General features: G+C 45.7%; 1 protein-coding gene across 1 annotated transcript in view; it reads right to left on the bottom strand.

Annotated features, from left to right (window-relative positions):
- Window positions 1-22982, bottom strand: part of LOC117153107 — a 135096-nt gene that overhangs the window by 6150 nt on the left and 105964 nt on the right. Inside the window, 3 exon segments of the mRNA XM_033326732.1 lie at window positions 15845-15954; window positions 16258-16430; window positions 18208-18358. Coding sequence (XP_033182623.1) covers window positions 15845-15954; window positions 16258-16430; window positions 18208-18358 — 434 coding nt within the window.

Here is a 22982-nt window from a genome sequence, read left to right as displayed (position 1 = left end):
TATCTCCATCTGTCATGTAGTGGAGAAGAAAATAGAAATACTCTAGTAAAGTACACTAAGTATTGTACTGCAGTACTGGAGCAGCCTAAAAGTCCTGGAGGTTACAAACAGGGGAATCTAAAACAGACACAGTTCAAAACTCAACAACGGACTCAATCAAATCTTTATCAAACATATTCAACATGAATTAGAAGAAACTGGACTGAATGAAAAACGCTGTCATCACTTTGTTTCTCCAGAGGTCCAACTGCAGACCTCAGTTCTGAGTCCAGTGAAACAACAGTGTTACTTTTCATCATGTGATCCCTTCATTGGAGCTGGGATTGTCATTCTCTGTGTGGAGAAACCTCGGCTCCTGTTCACATCAGTGTTTTTCTGATGAACACTGGTTTGATTTCAGTGTTCAGACAATCTCTGGTTTTAACTCACAGATGTATTTAGTCCTGCTTCTGAACCCAGCTTGGATTAGATGTGCTCTCTTTCTACTTTTCTCCATTTTCTGTTCAAAATCTCACCTTTAAACTACATTTAGGACATTTTGAAATTGCCAGCAGGTACAGTTACTATTTACTTTACACATGAAGATTTGACAGTTTCTCACTTGATTCTGGTTCTGAACAGAACAAACAGTTGATGGATGAAGCAGGAAAAGAATCATCAGATGGATCAATAATGAACAGAATTGTTAGAGTAAATATGATTTACTCACTGATTTATAATTTTCTTATTACAATGTTACTTCACTCATAAGGATAATTTCTTGTTTTTACTTATTGTCATTATGAAGGATACATGTGTGTGATGTTTAATCCTGTAAGCAACAAGAGCATGTTGTACTGTGCTGAAGCTGCACTTTGCACACAGACGGGAAACAGGAAAGGTCAGAAAAGGTCAGCGGCCTTGGAGTTGAACAGTTCTTGTTGCTATACGCCTATAACCAATGTTTTATCCTTGTATGGAGTTTCTTTTTCTTGCAATATGATCATCTTATATTCATCATGTAACCATAGCATACACCCACATCTGTAACTTCAGGGTGTGTCTCATCTTTAATAAAAAGCTTGTACAAAGGGGAGACGGACGGAGTCGGAGGTGGAAATTCCTGGGTGAAGCATTTATGATGCTAAGATCTCAGGCCGGCTCCCCTTGCAAGTAAAAAGGCCAAAGAGTGTCCTTGTTGTGTTTTATTGTCTTCGTCTCTCAGCGTATGAAAAGTGTTGTGGCTATTTTAGACCCGACAAGAATCATCACAGCTCCATAGAAATCATTCACTGTCTGTGTCTCAGAGTTCTCTCTAATAAACTGAGGGACTTTGGACTAAACCACCTTTGTCCGGATTAACCAGCGGTTCCACCTGGACAAAGGTTTCCTGAATCACCTGGTTCAACGACGACACCGACTTTATCGACAGAGAGAACCAACAACAGAAAGAGACAGAAAACATACTCACCCTGAAACGCAGACACTCTGAGCGTCCTCCACTCCCAGCATGCACTGGGAGAAGCAGTAAAAAGTCATAAAGTGAAACAATAAACCTGGACTTTGACTCCAGTCACACAAACACACTGTTAAAATGAACAGTCAGAACCAGTGAACCATGTTCTGCCTCGTCCCCACTCTACAGTTTGAATGTAGAAATTTGTGAATGTGAATGTGGGGACAGTGGACCGAGGCAACGAATAGAATAACTTTTTTTAATAGATGCCAGACTGGGCCACAGAGCCCACTATCAGAAAAAACTACTGCAGAACTGAGACCAACATGTTCCTCATTTATTTCACTGGACGTTCAGACCACACAGAGCAGACGTCACCAACGATGGTGAACATGAAGATATTTGTGTCAGACACTGTGCAGATGGCGCTGCAGGAGCAGCAGCTAGTTACGGCAGCTCTCTCTTCTCTTTTTCCTTTTCTATTCTTTTCTATTGTTTCTTGGCCCGCCTTACGGGTTTTCTTTTATGTGGTCATTGCCTTTTGCAAGTCTGCACATAGGGGACCAATTTTATTACTTTTGTGTTCTGTTTTTCATTGTTTTTTAACTTTTTTGGGAGTGCGTCTGCGGATCCCCTCAGCTTCGCACATGGCTCCATTGTTTACTCCAGGGATCAGCTGTTAGCTCTGCGCGGCCCTGCACCTCTCTACAGCGAAAGACCTGAGGTACCACCTGAAATACGGAGGAAACGGAGAGGCTGCAGAGCAGGACGAAGGCTTCGGGAGAGGAGATGGAGGTACAAACCATACGTTCCATCCATCATTATGGGAAACGTCCGTTCCCTCTCCAACAAGATGGACGAGCTGACTGCGCTGACCCGGCTACAGCAGGAGTACAGGGAGTGTAGCCTCATGTGTTTCACTGAGACGTGGCTGAACGAATCGACGCCGGACTCTGTGGTCGCCCTGGATGGATTCAAACTGGTTCGGGCGGACAGGAGTTCGGGAGACAGTGGTAAGAAGAAAGGAGGAGGACTGGCGGTGTTTATTAACGAGAGATGGTGCAACCCGGCGCACGTCTCTGTTAAGGAACAGCTTTGCACCCGTGACATCGAGGTTCTCGCTGTGGGCATTCGGCCGTTTTACATCCCGAGGGAGTTTTCTCATGTTATAGTGTTTAACGTGTACATCCCTCCATCGGCCGACGCAGCGGCAGCCTGCGAGCGACTCCACGGAGCGGTGACGCGCATGCAGACCCGGCACCCGCATGTTAAGTGCCACACCAGGGAGAACAAGACGCTGGACTTACTGTATGCGATCGTTAAGGACGCATACGACTCAGCCCCTCTCCCCACTCGGCCCGCTCCGATCACAACCTGGTGCATCTGCTTCCTGAATACAAACCCAGGGCGAGAAGAGAACCACCCCAGAAGAAGTCAGTGAGAGTGTGGACTGATGAGGCCAGTGAGAGATTGAGAGACTGTTTCCAGACCACGGACTGGGAGACACTCTGCAGCTCTCATGGAGAAGACATCGACAGCCTGACCCACTGCATCACTGACTACATCAACTTCTGTGTAGAGAACACTGTACCAACTCGGAGGGTGCGGTGTTTCTCTTACAGCAAGCCCTGGGTGACCCCTGAGCTGAGAGCCCTACTGAAGGAGAAGAGGAGGGTTTTATTTCAGGGGACAGAGAGGAGCCGAAAAGAGTTCAGCATGACCTCAAATGCAAAATCAGACAGGCCAAGAACAGCTACAGGAGGAAGCTGGAGGAGCGGCTGGAGAACAACAACACTCGAGATGTGTGGAGAGGCCTAAAGACCCTCACTGGCCACGGACAGAGAGCAGGCACGGTGGCATCTGATGAAGATCAGGCTTGGCCAACGAGTTAAATCTGTTCTTCAACAGGTTTGATTCCAGCCCTCCCCCTCCCACTTCACACATCTCCAGTACAGCAGCTAACACCACCCCCACGCACTCTCACCATTGCACACCACCCCCATCCACAACCATCCCATCTCTGCCCCCCACCTCCACCCCCCTTTGCCTCACTTCTAATCAGGTAAGGAGAGAACTGAGGCGACTTAAGACCAGGAAAGCTGCAGGTCCAGACGGCATCGGACCCGGACTGCTCAGGGACTGTGCTGACCAGCTCTGTGAGGTGGTCACTTACATCTTCAACCTGAGCCTGAGTCTGGAGACGGTCCCGATCCTGTGGAAGACCTCCTGTGTGGTTCCGGTTCCTAAGATGGCGCACGCTAAGGAGCCAAATCACTACAGACCAGTAGCCTTGACCTCCCACCTGATGAAGACCATGGAGAGGCTCATCCTCAGCCACCTTCGCTCAGTGGTCAGCACCGCGATGGATCCGCTGCAGTTTGCCTACAGGCCGAACATCGGAGTGGATTGACGCTGTCCTCTACCTGCTGCACCGGGCGTTGACTCACCTGGAGAATGCTGGAACCCGCTGTGAGGGTCATGTTCTTTGACTTCTCCAGCGCCTTCAACACCATCCGGCCAGCTCTGCTGAGAGAGAAGCTGGAAGGGGCAGGAGTGGACGGACGACTGGCTGCATGGACAACCGACTACCTCACCAACAGGCCACAGTATGTGAGGCTACACAACTGTGTGTCAGAGGTGGTGGTTTCCAGCACTGGGGCTCCTCAGGGGACGGTGCTCTCACCGTTCCTTTTCACCCTTTACACATCGGACTTCACGTACGACACCAGCAGTTGTCACCTCCAGAAGTTCTCTGACGACTCGGCCATTGTTGGCTGTGTGTCGGGGGGGAACGAGCTGGAGTACAGGTCAGTCATTGTGGACTGGTGTGAGCGCAACCACTTGTGCTTGAACACCAGTAAGACAAAGGAGATGGTGATTGACTTCAGGAGGAGAACACCACAACACACACCGGTGAGCATCCAGGGTTTGGACATTGAGGTAGTGGACAGTTTTAAGTACCTGGGTGTTCACCTCAACAAGAAATTGGACTGGACTCACAACACCGATGCCCTGTACAAGGAGGGCCAAAGTCGCCTCACCTTCTGAGGAGACTGAGGTCCTTTGGAGTGTGCAGGCCTCTCTTAAGGACATTTTATGACTCTGTGGTAGCCTCTGCTATCCACTACGCCGTGGTCTGCTGGGGAGCAGGCAGCACAGACGGACAGAAAGAGGCTCAACAAGCTGGTCAGGAGGGCCAGTTCTGTCCTGGCTGTCCACTGGACTTTGTGGAGGAAGTGGGTGAAAGGAGGATGTTGGCCAAGCTAACATCCATCATGGACAACACCTCTCACCCACTACATCGGACAGTGGAGGCACTGAGCAGCTCCTTCAGTTGCAGACTGTTACACCCTCCATGTAGGAAGGAGCGGTTCCGCAGGTCATTCATTCCCACAGCTGTGAGACTGTACAATGCCACAGTTTAAATATACATGTACAAACCGGGTCCATAGCCCATCTGACTGTATTGTTTTTACTTTATTTTATTTATTTTTTATTACGTATAACATATTATATATGTTAACTCGTAATAGTGTATATAGTTGTAGATTCGCGGTAAAATGTTATTACTTTTTGTATTTTAAACACCTCTCATTCTTTTTGCACATTGCTGTTGTTCTTTTTGCACTGACCTGCTGTAGCAATTGAATTTCCCCAATGTGGGATCAATAAAGAATATCTTATCTTATCTTATCTTATCCAACATTCACCACAGTCACTACTCAGTCAGAGTAACTCTCTCTGTGTCCAGCAGGGGGCAGAAGAAGCTGTTTAATCAGTGCAGAGCAAGAGAACAAGACCAGGTGATGAAGAGGAGTCAGAACATCCGTACATCACACAGTTCCTACTGCTGTGTTCTGTATGTTATAAAGTACTTTAGAGGGAGAAGACACGTCCTACCACTGAACCAATGTTTAAAACTATTATAACTGACTAAATATTAAACAATCTGCTGATTTACTTTAAGGTAAATAATTAACAAAATAAAAAAAATATTTAAATTATTAATATCAACAGTGTCCTCCTCGTTACAGTTCTGCTGTATTGCATTGGTATAATATATATATACAATTTTAATAGAATGAATACAATTACAAGATAATATGAATAATACTATTAAATCTATTAAATATTTATCATCACACGTAAGATAAGAAAACTTTCTCTAACCATCAATAATTCATGATTATTAAACAAAACACAGACACTCAGAATATGTTTTCTGTTCAGTTTAACACTAAATGATGTCGGTGCTGTTAATAGTCTGTGGTTATGGTTTGTGGATTTGTGCACAGTAGAGAGGTGTGGATCTGTTACCACAAACAAACAAGAACAAGTCAAAGTTTCCATTTTAACACCTTTGTATAAACCACAGCTACACGAGAAAAACAGCTGCTACATTTAGACCAAAGTTTATTGATGCTTCAGAGAAACAAGTGAATAATATAAATAAAGTAAAGTTAATGTGGAATCACTGAAAACTGTATAAGGGGTTATACAAAAAATGATCTATGTCTAAAAATGAAATAACAGAATTTAAGTGTTGGAACCAGTTCCAGATCAGCAGGTGGACGTCAGTGTTTGAACTGTTGTGAAGGTGTGAAGCTCGACTTCAGTGAAGAGTAGACGACCGCTGGTTCTGGACAAAAGTCTGAACACAAACACACAGTCACGTTTGTCTGACGATGTTATTTCTGACATAGGTAAAGATTACTATCACTTTCTCATGTAGGTGTAGTTAGTTAAATGTCTGGTTACTCTACTGCAGGTCAAGACTGAAAGAAGCCTTCAGTAACTACAGCTTTACAGTACGTGAAGTTTGTTTTAAATACAACCATGGTCGTGGTCCTCAAGGACCAGAGTTACCCATCACTGGACCTAAGCTTAGCTTAGCATAAGGAAACAGTGAATGTAGCTGACCTGCAGCTGCTCCTCTGCTCCTGTTTGGTCTGATGACTATTTGTCCATAACTGACGTCTTCTGTTCTCACACCTGAGTAGACAACATCTGGATCAGTGTCTGTAAAATAAAATACAGAAGACATCACTACAGATAGTTGATAATAGTACTTTTTACTGCAAATGTTAGAACGACGAGTTAGAACTGTAGTACTAGAGCTATAGTAAACAAGTATTTTTAGTTTTTAATTCTAAAAATTGCTGTGGTTTACAAATGCTACTAAAATACTAGATTTAGTTTGACAAAGATCAGAGTGAGAAGAAAACAACACAAAGCAGCAGATGGTTCATCACCTGACACATGGATTTGAACCCAGGACCTTACATTTACATTTAGTTAGAAGCTTTTATCTAAAGTGACTTACAAGTGAGGTACAAAGCAAAAAAATATCAAATCCAGGGAGACAAACTTTAAGGTGCTCTAGAGACAGCTGTTTGAGTTGAACAGGTTATAAGATTTTATTTTTCAAGAGTTGTGTTTTCAGCATGTTTTTGAAAGTTAAGAGTGACGTAGCTGAGTGTGTAGAGGTGGGTAGTTTGTTCAATCATCATGGAACCAAAGAACTGAAAAGTTTTGTCAGGGATCTTTTGAGGTGAGAGAACCACAAGACGTGATGATGATAGAGGAGGGATTGTTGACCTGGATGACTGAGTTCAGGTGGGTGGTTCTGTGAGTTGATCACTTTACAGGTGAGAGTCAGGACCTGAACCTGATGCAGCAGCTACAGGAAGTCAGTGCAGAGATCTGAAGACTGGTGTAACGTGTTGTTTCTGGCGATCAAAACTGAGACGGGCTTCAGTGTCTCACAGCATTGTTAGTTATTTTATTTAATTTTTAGTAGTAGTAGTAGTAGTTGAGCTGCAATACAAAAAAAAAAAAAAAAATCAAAGCATCCACGAACTGTAGCAGTGATCCAGCAGAAGACCGGGATGTGCAATGATGTGGAGGCTTGTGATTGTTCTTGATGTGGGAGTGATTTCTGTGTTCCTCATCTTGAACCTCTTCCTGAGACTCCTCCTTCTGTGGGTCAGTGACACCTTTGTACTCTGTCACCATGTCAACACACCAGGAGGATCATGATTGGCTGCTGGCCAGGTCGTGTGGTTATAGAGGCGAGCAGAGGGAGCGGTTCCCCTGATAGGTTGTCACGCAGCACATCCACTGAGGGGGACTTGTCACATCAGGTCAGGATCTGATTGTGTGGAAGTCAGAGGAGTGAATCCTCAGACGTCGCAGATGACACAACCTGGAACTGTTCAAAACTGCAGATTCATGTATTTGGTTTCAGTAAAGAAGTTGGATGAACAGTTCCACCAAGCTGAAACTTTTTCTCTTTCAGCACATTCAGCTATCTGAAGGTCAATGGAAAATGGATTGTTTGTCCTGGTTGGCTTTGTCGTAGCCCAGTCCAGAGTTGCACTTCTGTGTTAACACTGCTTTTCCCAATGCCAGCCACTCCTTTGTATCATTTCTGATTGGTTCTCTCTCCAGATGAGCCTTTTAAAGATGTCTTCTTGTCTGTGGTTGTTCTGGTCTGTGTGGTTTCCTGGATGCTTGTTTCAATCTGTCTGACCTCATGTTCATCATTGACCCTCCAGTCCCTCCCTCTGTGCTGTAGAGCTCTGTGTAGATTGGTTCGAAGTTGGGTTTCTGCTTAGCAATCCCCTCAACACCCACTGCGACTTCTCTTCAGATTAGGACTGAAGTTAGACTGACAGTCGAAAATATCAACTGGATGAAGAACCAATCTAAGAGTAAACGTTATGACCTGGTCAAACAGACACTGTCAAGTGATCTTCTTCTTCCACTTGTAACTTTTTAAATCACTGTACAATTCAAAGTTCATTTAAGATGGTTTATCACCAAAACCATTGATAAAATTAATAATTCATAACACTGTCAAACTAGGTGTATTGAAGGTTTTATATTTAATGAGTGTGTAATAGGTCCAGTTGTCCTAATGACAGGCTAGTTGAGAATGAAATGTTTGTAGAGATGGGCAGTGGATTGGTTAACAACGATTGAAAACAAACACTGTTTTTGACGAGTCCTCAGAACAAGAAAAGTAAAATAAAGAAAAGTCAAAAACCAACCTCCTTTGACCAAACCAAAAGAATCAAGAGTATGTGGGTGCTCTTCGTGGAAGAACGGTTCTGGTTCATACAATCATCCTGGACATCAGTCACCAATGTTAACTGTAGGTCCCCTCTCCCCCCGATTCTGGATTAAAAACGTTCTGTTCCGGCCCACTTCACACGGCTCACACCATTCTGGGTGCTGGCCACTATGAGCCCGTATACTTAGGATGCCTCCATCCCACAACAACTCTCAGCTGATTAAAGCGGTTGATGTCGATCCAGCTTTTCCTGCTGATCTCGGTTTCCCTCCTGCCTCAAGTTGCCTGTTATTCTACACCTGTTCTTTAGCCACTTTCTTACGCCGTCCACGTCGGCACCTCGTACACTCTGCGATAGTTACATCAAATACGCGACACACCAGGTTTCTTTGGCTGCTCTGCCCCTGCTGACGGAAACTGTTGCTCATTTCCCCCCTCCCCTCCCCCTCCCTCCTCCTCCCCAGGCTACCATGAGCCGGTTTTAGTCTAGACCCGCCTTGGTGCCGTTTTCTGCTGCCACTACGGCACGCCAAGCGCACGCGATCCAGCGGACAACACTCAAGGCCCCACCGAACCCCCCCCACTGCAACGCACACTCCCCATTGCCACGACAGACTGACACAACAGTGCCCCCCACTGTCCCTTCGACACCCCCCACCCGCACCGCCCACGCACAATAACCAACACCCGACCGCAACCTCCCCTACGTCTCCGGCCGACCTGTTGTGCAATCCACCACCAACCATCCGTGTGTAAACAAACCCCCAAGCTTTAAGACACACCCCCCCCCAGCACGCGCGAGCACAACCAAAACCAGCCCGCCCAGAAAACGCCCAAAACTAGACCAACCTGACCAAACATCTCCCGCGCGTGGAAACACCGAGAACCGTCAAAACAAACACGCACAACGCACACCGCACACAGCAGCCCCAGCAAGAACACAAGAGCCCCAAATACAGAACCATCTCACACCGCCGACCCCCAACATCCCCCCGTATTCCACGTAGGGGACCTGTGCCAGCGCTCTACCCCAACTACCTCTGGACACCAACACCTCCCCCGTATTCCCCAACTACATACGTGTCGCAATAATACCGACCTTCAGTGGAACAAAGACAGCTCCTCCCCACCTCTCTGCCCCCTCGCTACCCTCCCCACCACCAACAATCCTGCACTATACACCCCCCCCCACCAAAACCTCCCCCTAAACCTCTCCCACCCCCACCCCTCCACAACCCCCCTACCAAAAATCTACCCCCAAAAACCCCCACCACAACACAACCCCCGACAACGTAACTACGCAACCACTCCCACACAACACACAAACAGAGGCCTAAGACGTCCCACTGCCCAAACACATCCCCAATCCACCCCCAAGCAACACTAGAAGCAACAGACAAAGCCACCACAAGTACTGACCCTACCATCGTAAAGGCAAACACCCAAAACCACAAAAACAAACCACACGACACAGCCAACACACCACACCAACACCTCACCATACACAAACACAACAGCCCAAATACCCCAAGCACAACCCCCATAGCCCGACAAAACATCCTCACACGTCCTCATTGTCACCATAAAAGACGCCCTAGACCATAGCATTCGAGCCTATGAACCGTCGGATCCCAACCAGGGTACCCACCACCGAATGCGTTGGTGGTAGAACCAACTCGTCAACCCTGCTGGTTCCATCCAAAAACTAACACAACATAGTCTCTAGCCGTCACCGCACACAAAATCCCAAAAATCCTTCCCTATTACATTATGTACCGAGATCACTCCTGCCCTTAGATAACTCGAACGCCAGACCCACATCACACAAAGCAATTCACGTTAAGTAAATTTCCTTACGTAAACACGAATTATCCAAGATCCACAATGAACAACAAAAACGATACAAAAACACCCATAACCTCGTTCCTTTTCCTAAGATCACCCCACCATCACTCCTGGCGGACGTTGTTCAGTTGCGAATCCTTGTGCACGCTCCACTTTATCGGTCTTATAATCAATCATATACTGTTATAATGCCCCTCAACCATGCAAAGCCTGAGATTGAAGAAAGCTCAACAAGCGGTGACACACCTGTTCAGGTTGTGGTCTGCAGGCTCCACAGCAGTGGAAGGAAAATGTGGAGAGGGTGATAAATATACAGCTAAAACCAATCACCGGCTGCCTCTGCCTCCTTGGACGATAATATCATGGTCTTGTTGTCTTAGCCATCACAGGAGATTGAAATGTTGCTGTCCTGGACGTCCTCAGGTCACACAAAGTCTCAATACCACCAACAAAGGCTTCTTTCCCTGGATCATCCCACCAAGATAAATGTGGCAAATTCCACTGGGCACCTGATAGGTGGTAGAGGTTCTATTGTTATACTGTCTATTCTTTTTACACTATTCTTACTGTATTATATTTCAGCTCACTGTTGTTGAAGAAGAGGACCCAAGTTAGTTTACCCCCCACTGTGCAAAATGACAATAAAGTTCTATTCTATTAAATTCTGTTTAATGTACTTAATTACTTCAGTTCTGTTTAATATGTAACACTTATATTTTATAATGTTTCATTATTATTATTTTTGGTTTTGTCTTTAAAATTACTTAATTAATTCTACAAGTACTGAATGAAGAGATAGGGAGTGAAATAAAAAGTTGTTTTCTGAGAAATTCTCTGCCCATCTGGCATCGTAGGGTATAAAGAAAATAGAAAACTCTGTAAAGTACACTAAGTATTGTACTGCAGTCCGGAAGCACGCCTAAAAGTCCTGCGAGTTTACAAACAGGGGATCTACAACAGAACAGTCAAAACTCAAAACGGACTCAATCAAATCTTTATCCAAACATTATTCAACATGAATTAGAAGAAATGGAATGAATGAAAACCGGCTGTCATCCCTTTGTTTCTCCAGAGGTCCACTGCAGACCTCAGTTCTTTTGAGCCCGTGATGAAAACAACCGTGTTACTTTCTCATGTGATCCCTTCATTGGAGCTGGGATTGTATTCTCTGTGTGGAGCAACACCTCGGCCCTTTTCACATCAGGTTTTTTCTGATGAACACTGGTTTTATTTCTAGTGTTCCGACAATCATCTGGTTTTAACTCCAGATGTATTTAGTCCTGCTTCTGAACCAGCTTGGATTCGATGTTCTCTCTTTCTACTTTCTCCATTTCTGTAAAATCTCACCTTTAAACTACATTTAGGACATTTTGAAATTGCCAGCAGGTCAGTTACTATTTACTTTACAAATGTAAGATAGTTGACAAGTTTCTCACTAGCGTACTTGTCCGGCTACCATGTACATCATGTAACCTATCTTTACAGTCTGACTGGCTGTGATAGCAGCGATTAACCGTATTTCCTAGTCACATGTTACATCCATCCGGCACTGTCAATATGATTCTGTAAGAACAAGCCACATAGTGCTGAGTCTACCATTTCTAGTCGACTTGCACTCATCTTGCTTTACTTGTTATCCTTATTTTTCATATGTCAACACTGTTACCCTCTCCAACTCATATTTTTAGCGCATAACTTCTCATTTTTCTTTTTTTACTTCATTTTCCATTTTCTGATATCGGAATCCACATTGGTGTGTTTCTTCTGTTTACTCCTTAGCAACAAGAGCATGTTGATGAGATCTGTTTATTTTTGTATGTATTTTTTGATTGTGTCTTATTTTTACACAGACGGGGGAGCCGAGAAAGCCACAGAGGTGCATCCCCCCCCCCCCCGACCCCATTATCACGGCAACTTTCTCTCTTTTCCCCACCAGGTCAGTCGAATCTCCCACCCTCCATCTTCTTTCTTCATCTTATTTTTCTTTCCCTTCTCTTCTTTTGTTTTAGAGACAGTGGCCCTTCACTGTGTACCGTTATCGTTCTGAACGTTCTTGTTTGTCTCTCTTATTCGACGCCCCTCCTCCTCGTTGCCAGCTTTAGTCCACCCTTTCTCCTCCCCCCCTCCTTTCCCCCCCTCCCCCCTGCTTTTCACCACACTACTTGTATGCCGACTGTTTTTTTTGTTTTTTTTGCCTTGTGTAACGCCCGCGCCAACCTATGATCATTCTTTCTTATTCATTCTCCCATCACTGTTGTTGTGTAAACCTTCTTTTTCTCACTACTCTAATCTGCCCACCCCTCTTTCTCCTCTTTCCACACCACCCCCCCCCATTTTTCCCTGTCAACTTTCAGGGTTTTTTTTTTTCTCTTTTTTTTTTTTTTACCCCCCCCCCCCCCCCGTGTTTTTTTTTTTTTTTTTTTTTTTTTTTTTTTTTTTTTTTTTTTTTTTTTTTTTTTTTTTTTTTTCTTTTTTTTTTTTTTTTTTTTTTTTTTTTTTTTTTTTTTTTTTTTTTTGTTTTTTCTCTCCCTCTCTCTCCACGATGCCACCTTCCTATATTATTTTTTTCTCTATCTTCATACATCATTTTTTTTTTTTTACTTTTTTCGCTTTCTTCTTCTCTTCTCTTTCTTTCTCTCCGCCTGACCTTTATCCTTATACTTTTTTAGCCATGCCCCCCCTTCCGCAGCCACGGCAGGCCCTCCCCTCCCTACGTATTGTTGCTCCGTCCCGTTTTATTCCCCTCTCTCCCTCCACGGTGCGACCTCCCTACTCCTCCCCTATCCCGGCTCTCCGTGACAGCATTTATGATGCTAAGATCTCAGGGCGGTCCCCTTGCAAGTAACAAAGCCAAAGGTGTCCTGTTGTGTTTTCGTTTTCGTTCTTCAGCGTTATGAAACGTGTTGTGGCTATTTTAGACCCTCCCCCCACGACCAGACCCCCATCATCCACCTCATAGAATCATCTACGTCTGTGTCTCAGAAGTTTCTCTCTCTAAACTGAGGGACTTGGAACTAAACCACCTTCCTGTCCGGTTTAACCACCCCCCCCGCGCCCGGCTCCACCTGGGACACAGGTTTCCTGACATCACCTGGTTCACGAGACACCGACTTTATCGACAAGAGAAACCAAAACAGAAGATACAGGGAAAACATAATTCCCCTGACCAAGCGACACACTTGCCGTCTCCCCTCCCAGCATGCACGGGCGACGTAAAAGCGTAAATACTAACTAAATGAAACAATAAACCTGGACTTTGACTACCAGTCACACACAAACCACACTGTTTTAAAAGAAACAGTCAGAACCAGTGAACCCAGTTGGCTCGCCCCCCCTACAGTTTGAATGTAGAGAAATTTGTGAAGTTGAATGTGGGCCGTGGGACCGAGGCAACGATAGAATAACTTTTTTTAATAGTATGCAGACTGGCCACGAGCCCCTATCGAAGAAAAAATCTACTGCGAACTGAGGACCACAACTGTTCCTTCATTTATTTCACTGGACGTTCAGACACCGAGCAGACGTCCACCAACGATGTGCACATGAAGCCATATTTGTCGTCAGACATGTGCAGCTGGCGCTGCAGGAGCAGCAGCTCGTTACGGCGCTTCTCTTCTCTTTTCCTTTTCTATTTCTTTTCTATTGTTTCTTGCCCGGCCTTACCGGGTCTTTCTTTCGTATGTGGTCATTCCTTTTGCAAGTCTGCACATTAGGGGGACCAATTTTATTATTTTGTGTTCTGTTTTTCATTGTTTTTTAACTTTTTTTGGGCAGTGCGTTGCGGATCCCTCGCTTCGACATGGCTCCCATTGTTTTACTCCAGGGATCAGGCGTTAGCTTCTGCGCGGCCCTGGCACACCTCTCTACAGCGAAAATGAGGTACCACTGACAATACGGAGAGGAAACGGAGAGGACTAGAGCAGCAGGACGAAGGCTTCGGAGAGGAGATGGAGGAGGTACAACAACCCATACGTCCCATCCATCCTTATGGGAAACGTCCGTTCCCTCTCCAACAAGATGGACGAGCTGACTGCGCTGACCGGCTACGCAGGAGTACAGGGAGTGTTAGCTCATGTGTTCACTGAGACTGGCTTGAACGAATATCGACGCCGGACTCGTGTTGGTCGCCCTTGATGGATCATAACTGGTTCGTGGGGACGGAGTTCGGGAGACAGTGTAAGAAGAAATGCGGAGGGGACTGCGGTGTGTTTATTAACGCAGGAGATGGTTTGAACCCGGCGCACTCTCTGTTAAGGAACACGCTTTGCACCCGTTACATCGAGTCTCGCTGTTTGGGCATTCGGCCCGTTTTACATCCTACGATGGAGTAGTTTTTCATTTAGTGTTAACGTGTACATCCCTCTCGGCCGACGCAAGCGGGCAGCCTTGCGAGCGGACTACCCGGAGCGGTGTACGCGCCTGCAGACCGGCACCCGCATGTTAAGTGCCACACCAGGGAGAACAAGACGCTGGACTTACTGTATGCGATCGTTAAGGACGCATTACGACTCCATCCCCTTCTCCCCCACTCGGCCCGCTCGATCACTAACCTGGCATTGCTTTTCTTGCTTCCTGAATACAAAACCAGGGGAGAGAGAACCACCCCGAAGAAGTCAGTGAGGTGTTGGACTTCTGATGGCCAATGAGAGATTGAGAGGACGTTTCCAGACACACGGACTGGTAGACATCTGCAGCTCTCATGGAGAAGACATCGACAGCCTGACCACACTGCATCACTGACTTACATTCAACTTCTGTGTAGAGAACCTTGTACCAACTCGGAGGGTGCGTGCGTTGTTCTCTAACAGCAAGCCCGTGGGTTGACCCCTGAGCTGAGAGCCCTACTGAGGAGAAGAGGAGGGTTTTTATTTCAGGGACAGAGAGGGCCGAAAAAGAGTTCACGCACATGACCTCAATAGCATAAATCAGACAGGCCACGAAAACACGTACACGGAGGAAGTGGAGGAGCGGGCTGGGAGAGAACAACAACACTCGATGATGTGTTGGAGAGGCCTATACAAGACCCTCACTGCACGGAACAGGAGAATGCAGGTGGCATCTATGATGAAGCATCAGGGCTTGGCCACGAGTTAAAGCTTCTTCAACAGTTTGAGTCAAAGCCCTCCCCCTAACACTGTACACACATTACCAGTAACGCAGCTAAACCAACACCCCACCCCACGCACTCTCACCATGCACACCAAACCCATAACAAACATCCCATCTCTGCCCACCACCTCCACCCCCCTGTTGCCTCACTTTATTCAGTTGTAAGGGAGAGCAAACTGAGGCGGACTTAAGACCAGGAAGCTGAGTCCAGACGGCATCGGACCGGACTGCTCAGGGGACTGTGCTGACAAGCTCTGTGAGGTGGTCATTAACTCTTCACCTGAGCGAGCGAGTCTGGAGGCGTCCTCGAATCCTGGGAAGACTCTCCGTGTGGTTCCGGGTTCCTAAGGATGGCGCACGCTAAAGGAGCCAATCAATACCAGACCAGTAGCCTTGACCCTCCCACCTGATGAAGACCATGGACGAGGTCTCTATCCTCAGTCCACTCGCCTCAGTGGTCAGCACCCGATGGATCCGCTGCAGTTTGTGCCTACAGGCCGACATCATGGAGTGGATGACGCTGTCTTATGCGCACCGGGCGTTTGCCTACCTGGAGAATGCTGTCGTGGACACGCTGTGAGGGTCAGTTTCTTGACTTCTCAGTCGGCCTCAAACACCATCCGGCCCAGCTATGCTGAGAGCGAAGCTGAAGGGGCAGGAGGGACGGACGATATGGCTGCATGGACAACCGACTACCCCACCAACAGGCACCACAGTAGTGAGGTACACAAACTGTGGTCAGAGAGGTTGGGGTGTTCCAGCACTGGGGCTCCTCAGGGGACGGTGCTCTCACACGTTCTTTTCACCCTTACACATTCGGACTTCACGTACGACACCAGCAGTTGTACCCCAGCAAGTTCTGGACGACTCGGCCATTGTGGCTGTTTTGTGTCCGGGGGGGAACGAGGGGGGGCGGCTGGAGTACAGGTCATTCATTGTGGATGGTGTGAGCGCAACCACTTTGTGCTGACACCACGTAAGACAAAGGGGAAGGTGGTATTGACTTCGGATGAGGGAGGATACCCAACACACCCGTGAGCATCCGGGTTTGGACATATGAGGTAGTGGACAGTTTTAAGTTACCTGGGTGTTCACCTCAACAAGAAATTGGACTGGACTCACACCACCGCATGCCCTGTACAAGGAGGGCCAAAATTCGGCCTCCACCTTCTGAGGAGGCCTGATGGTCCTTTGGAGTGTGCGGCCTCTCTTACGGACATTTTTATGACTCTGTGGTAGCCTCTGTATCCACTACGCCGTGGTTACTGCTGGGGAGAGGCAGCACAGACCGGCACAGACAAGGGCCAAAAAGCTGGTCAGGAGGGCCCATTCTGTCTGGGCTGTCCACTGACTTGTGGAGGCAGTGGGTGAAGGAGGATGTTGGCCAAGGCTAACATCATCTGGACAAACCCTCTCCCCCCCTACATCGGACAGTGGAGGCACTGCGCCAGTCCTTCAAGTTGCAGGACTGTTACATCAGTTTGATGAGGACTCATGACATCAGGGATTTGAAGGAGTGATGTGACAGTGAAGTTGAAGATGGTTGAATGTTGCTGCTTTGTTTTCATCAGTCTCATTAAAAACACACTTACACTTCCTCAGACCTGGTCTCAACCATCGGACTCCACCAGGCTCCACCCTGAAAGGAGGAGGGGGTCAGAGCAGCACATTCTCTTTCAGCATGCACACATGGCATTACATGGCTCTCATACACACAGTGTGTTCTGGTTCTGTTCTAATGGAGGCTTGTATGTAGGGATGGGCTTTCATGACAAAGAGTTACGTTTGTTTTATTCATCTAAACAAACAGAGGCACCACCTAGTGGAGCAACCAGGTACCACAGAGGAATAGAGGACATTTACTGACAGTTACATCTGACGTCCTGAACTTCTGCATCATCAGTTAATTATAATTGTATTGATTAATTAATTATATAATACTTAATAACATTGATTTATTATTAATTATCAGACATTGTCTGTGGCTGCAGCAGGCGTCTCCATACCTGAGGGTGTCCAGTCTCCAGTGTGGATCTTCCAGTCCAGCAGACAGCAGCTTCACTCCTGAGTCTCCTGGATGATTGTAGCTCAGGTCCAGGTCTCTCAGATGGGAGGGGTTGGAGCTCAGAGCTGAGGCCAGAGAAGCACAGCCTTCCTCTGTGATCAGACAGCCTGACAGTCTGCAGACACCAAAACGACACACAGGAGACTTGGTGAAGGTGGTATTTGTACAAACCAACACCACATACTCCTATGTGTATTTTAAGGGATTTTAGCTACATACAGTGCTACATACTTTTATGTCTTATTGAACACAATCATTAAACATACAGAGTGATGGTGTAAAAAGTAAGCGAAACACTGTCTAATGTCAAACAACATCAACTAGAGTCAGGTGTTAGCAAACCTGAAGTCCAGTCAATGAAGTGAAGAATGGAGGTGTGGTTTAGAACTACAAGTCTGTTCAATAAAGACATTAAAGATCATGAATTTTACTTTATGTCAGCGAGTCAGTCAGAAAAATATGGTTATTTAATTATTAATTTGGGGAAGATCAGGTCACATATAATGACTAATTAATGCACAAAATCTGAAAATTTATTTTTGTGACAAAACCTTTTTTGTCACTGTCCTGTTAAAAACAGCATTAACAGGAAAAAAAAAAATTTCTAAGTGTACAAGAAAAGTACTGGATGAAAATAAATTTTAGTTAATGAATCATAACCTGAGAGTTTCAGTTTACAGTGTGGATTCTCCAGTCCAGCAGACAGAAGCTTCCTGAATCCCGCAGGTCGTTGTTACTCAGGTCCCGTTCTCTCAGACTACAGGACTGGGAGCTGAGAACTGAGGACAGAGCTTCACAGCTTCTCTCTGAGAGGTTACAGCCACTCAGTCTGAAAAACAGCGATGTATAAAACGACAACATTTGTGTTAAGATATTATTAAATAAGTTGTATTACAAGAAAACCTGTAATTTGTTTTGTCCGTTGTTGAAATTCAGTAGCTGTAGATTTATAAATTCCACTATCTTTACACTTACACAACTTTCTTGGAGACTTTGACGACTCCCAGCACAAACAGAAGATCCTTCTCTGAAAAGTTTGAAGAGTAATTTAAATGACATCAAACACGTCCAGATCTTTCCTGATGACACCAACATGAAGAGCAGAGCTGACCACTGAGCAGGAGACAGTGATTGTGGAGTGACTTTCTGAGGCCAGGTTACCATTGCATATGCTCAGCTAGAGACCGATCATTCAGTTCTTCAGACAGTGGAACAGGTTAATGCTTTTCTCTGCTGAGGGAGTCTCTCTGATCTTCTTCTAATGTACTTAATTGTTTCCTGATTGATCTCTGAGTTACTTCCTGTCTTGTCTGAAGACCTCGTAGGAGGAGTCTGATTGGTCTCCAGTGAAAGACCAAGGAGAAAGCGGAGAAACAAGTCCAGGTGTCCCTTTGGACTCTCTATGGTCTTGTTCACAGCACTCTGGTGAAGAAGTTGAGTTTAGGTCTGAATGTTTGGGCCTCAGAGAAGTTGACAGCCCTTCAGGCAGCAGATTGACTCCAGAGTTGATGAAGGTCAGATGGACATGAAGAGCAGCCAGAAACTCCTGAACACTCAGATGGACGAAGCAGAACACCTTGTCCTGGTACAGTCCTCTCTCCTCTTTAAAGATCTGTGTAAACACTCCTGAGTACACTGAGGCTGCTCTGATATCGATGCCACCACTCTGTCAGGTCTGATTCATAGAAGATAGGTTTCCTTTCTGCAGCTGCTCAAAAGCCAGTTTCCCAGAGACTCAATCATCTTCCTGCTCTCTGGACTCCAGTGTGGATCTGTCCCAGCTCCTTCATCATACTTGATGTTCTTCAGTTTGGACTGAACCACCAGGAAGTGGATGTACATCTCAGTCAGGGTCTGGGGCAGCTCTCCTCCCTCTCTGGTTTTCAACACATCCTCCAGAACTGTAGCAGTGATCCAGCAGAAGACTGGGATGTGACACATGATGTGGAGGCTTCGTGATGTCTTGATGTGGGAGATGATTCTTCTGGCCTGTTCCTCATCTCTGAACCTCTTCCTGAAGTACTCCTCCTTCTGTGGGTCAGTGAACCCTCTGTCCTCTGTCACCATGTCAACACACTCAGGAGGGATCTGATTGGCTGCTGCAGGTCGTGTGGTTATCCAGAGGCGAGCAGAGGGAAGCAGGTTCCCCCTGATCAGGTTTGTCAGCAGCACATCCACTGAGGTGGACTCTGTCACATCAGTCAGGATCTGATTGTTGTGGAAGTCCAGAGGAAGTCGACACTCATCCAGACCGTCGAAGATGAACACAACCTGGAACTGTTCAAACCTGCAGATTCCTGCTTCTTTGGTTTCAGTAAAGAAGTGATGAACAAGTTCCACCAAGCTGAACTTTTTCTCTTTCAGCACATTCAGCTCTCTGAAGGTCAATGGAAATGTGAACTGTATGTCCTGGTTGGCTTTGTCTTCAGCCCAGTCCAGAGTGAACTTCTGTGTTACACTGTTTTCCCAATGCCAGCCACTCCCTTTGTCATCACTGTTCTGATTGGTTCCTCTCTTCCAGATGAGCCTTTAAAGATGTCTTCTTGTCTGATGGTTGTTTCTGGTCTGTGTGGTTTCCTGGATGCTGTTTCAATCTGTCTGACCTCATGTTCATCATTGACCTCTCCAGTCCCTCCCTCTGTGATGTAGAGCTCTGTGTAGATCTGGTTCAGAAGGGTTGGGTTTCCTGCTTTAGCAATCCCCTCAAACACACACTGGAACTTCTTCTTCAGATTAGACTGAAGTTAGACCTGACAGTCGAAATATCAACTGGATGAAGAACCAATAATAAGATGTAACGTTATGACCTGGTCACAACAGACACTGTCACAGTGATTTCTTCTTCCACTTGTAACTTTTTAACTCACTGTACAATCAAAGTTCATTTAAGATGGTTTATCACCAACCTCATTGATAAAAATTAATAATTTAATAAACACTGTCAAACTTAGGTGTAATTGAAGGTTTATTATTAATGAGTGGAAAGGTCCAGTTGGTCCTAATGACAGATCAGTGGAGACATGGAAATGTTTAGTAGAGATGGCAGTGGATTGGTTAACAACGATTGGAAACAACACCTTTGCTTTTTGACGTGTCCTCAAGAGACAAGACAAAGTAAAATAAAAGAAAAGTAAAAACCCAACCTCCTTTGACCACCACCAAAAGAATCAAAGAGCTATGTGAGGATGCTCTTCGTGGACTACGGCTCTGCGTTTCAATACAATCATCCTGGACATACTAGTCACCAAACTGTTCAAACTGTAGGTCCCCTCTCCCACCTGCATCTGGATTAAACCGTTCTGGTTCCGGCCCCCACCTCTCCACCACGCTCACACCCATTACTGGTGTGCTGAGCCCCCTACTGTACGCCCTGTATACCTAGGACTGCACTCCATCCCAGCAACCAATACTATCATCACGTTCCCTGATTATACCACGCCGGTTGATGTCACGATCCCAGCTTTCTCCTGCCTGATCTCCGGTTATTCCCCCTCCCTGCCTCACAGCTCTGAATGCTCATTATTCACACCTGTGCCACTCCTTCCCTTCTTAAGCAGCTCCACGTGCCTCTCAACTCTGCCAGATAGTCTCACATAAACTAAGGAGACAAACTATCCAGCGTTTCCTTTCGGACTGACTTCCTGACCAACCTGCCTGACCGGAACCTGCCTCTGCTCATCCTTTCGGTACCATGAGTGTTTTCTGTTTCTGTTTGTGTTGGATATTCCTGTGTATGGCCTGGGCCGTCTCTTGACATAGCTTACTGCCCTACTGGATCTCTGATATCAGTGCTGCCTTTCTGTGTTGACCTAGTTTGTTTGGATGTCTTTATTAGTTTATGGACTCTACTGTTTGGACAGCTCTTTGTGCATGATCTCGGATTGTCTCTTGCTCTGCACCTTGGATATCTGGAAAACTGTCTACTGACATTGTGTGTTTCATTACTGATTTTGCTTGTGCAACATAGCTCACTCTCCAATCAAGATGTGCTTTTCTCTGCTCTTGGCCATCTTGGATCCACCACCATATTCATTGGTGGTGAACCACTACTTCTGGTTCACCACTCAACAGTTTACGTCACCTCCCAATCTCCTATCTAGTTCACTCCTCCCTTAGACTCGACCACCACTCACCAAGACTTCAGTTAGTATTCCTTACGTAACATTATCCAAGATCCAGCCAAAGACTCAAACTAACTCTGTCTCCTCTCCTAGACCACCATACTCACCTGGCGACAGCTCTGTTCAGTTGCTGAATCCTGTGCACGCTCCACTATTATTGTCATTATAATCATTATAATGATTATAATGCCCCTAACATGAAAGCCTTAATGAAGAAAGCTCAGCAGCGGCTGACACACTGTCAGGTGTGTGGTCTGCAGGCTCCACAGCAGTGGACAGGAAAACTGTGGAGAGGGTGATAAATACAGCTCAAACAATCACCGGCTGCCCTCTGCCCTCCTTGGACGATATATCCAGGTCTTGTTGTCTTAGCCATCACAGGAGATTGAAATGTTGCTGTCTGGACGTCACCTCAGGTCAACAAAGTCTCAAACCACCAACAAATGGCTTCTTTCCCTGGATCATCCCACCAAGATACACTGTGCAATTCCACTGGGCCACCTGATAGGTGGTAGTCGTTCTATTGTTATACTGTTATTCTACTACTATTCTACTGTATTATATTTCAGCTCACTGTTGTTGAGAAGAGCACCCACAGTTTAGTTGTACTCCCCATGTGCAATGACAATAAAGTCTATTCTAATTCAAATTCTGTTTAATGTACTAATTACTTCAGTTGTTTAATATGTAACACTTATATTCTATATATAATGTTTCATTATTATTATTTTTTGGTTTGTCTTTAAAATTAATTAATTAATTCTAAAAGTAACTGTAACTGAAGAGATATGTAGTGAAATAAAAAGTAGAATATCTCCATCTGTCATGTAGTGGAGAAGAAAATAGAAATACTCTAGTAAAGTACACTAAGTATTGTACTGCAGTACTGGAGCAGCCTAAAAGTCCTGGAGGTTACAAACAGGGGAATCTAAAACAGACACAGTTCAAAACTCAACAACGGACTCAATCAAATCTTTATCAAACATATTCAACATGAATTAGAAGAAACTGGACTGAATGAAAAACGCTGTCATCACTTTGTTTCTCCAGAGGTCCAACTGCAGACCTCAGTTCTGAGTCCAGTGAAACAACAGTGTTACTTTTCATCATGTGATCCCTTCATTGGAGCTGGGATTGTCATTCTCTGTGTGGAGAAACCTCGGCTCCTGTTCACATCAGTGTTTTTCTGATGAACACTGGTTTGATTTCAGTGTTCAGACAATCTCTGGTTTTAACTCACAGATGTATTTAGTCCTGCTTCTGAACCCAGCTTGGATTAGATGTGCTCTCTTTCTACTTTTCTCCATTTTCTGTTCAAAATCTCACCTTTAA

This window comes from Anabas testudineus, chromosome 18, assembly GCF_900324465.2.
Source record: "Anabas testudineus chromosome 18, fAnaTes1.2, whole genome shotgun sequence".
Lineage (NCBI taxonomy): Eukaryota > Metazoa > Chordata > Actinopteri > Anabantiformes > Anabantidae > Anabas > Anabas testudineus.
The sequence above is the reverse complement of the archived record's forward strand: the minus strand, read 5'-3'. Positions and strand labels throughout refer to the sequence as shown.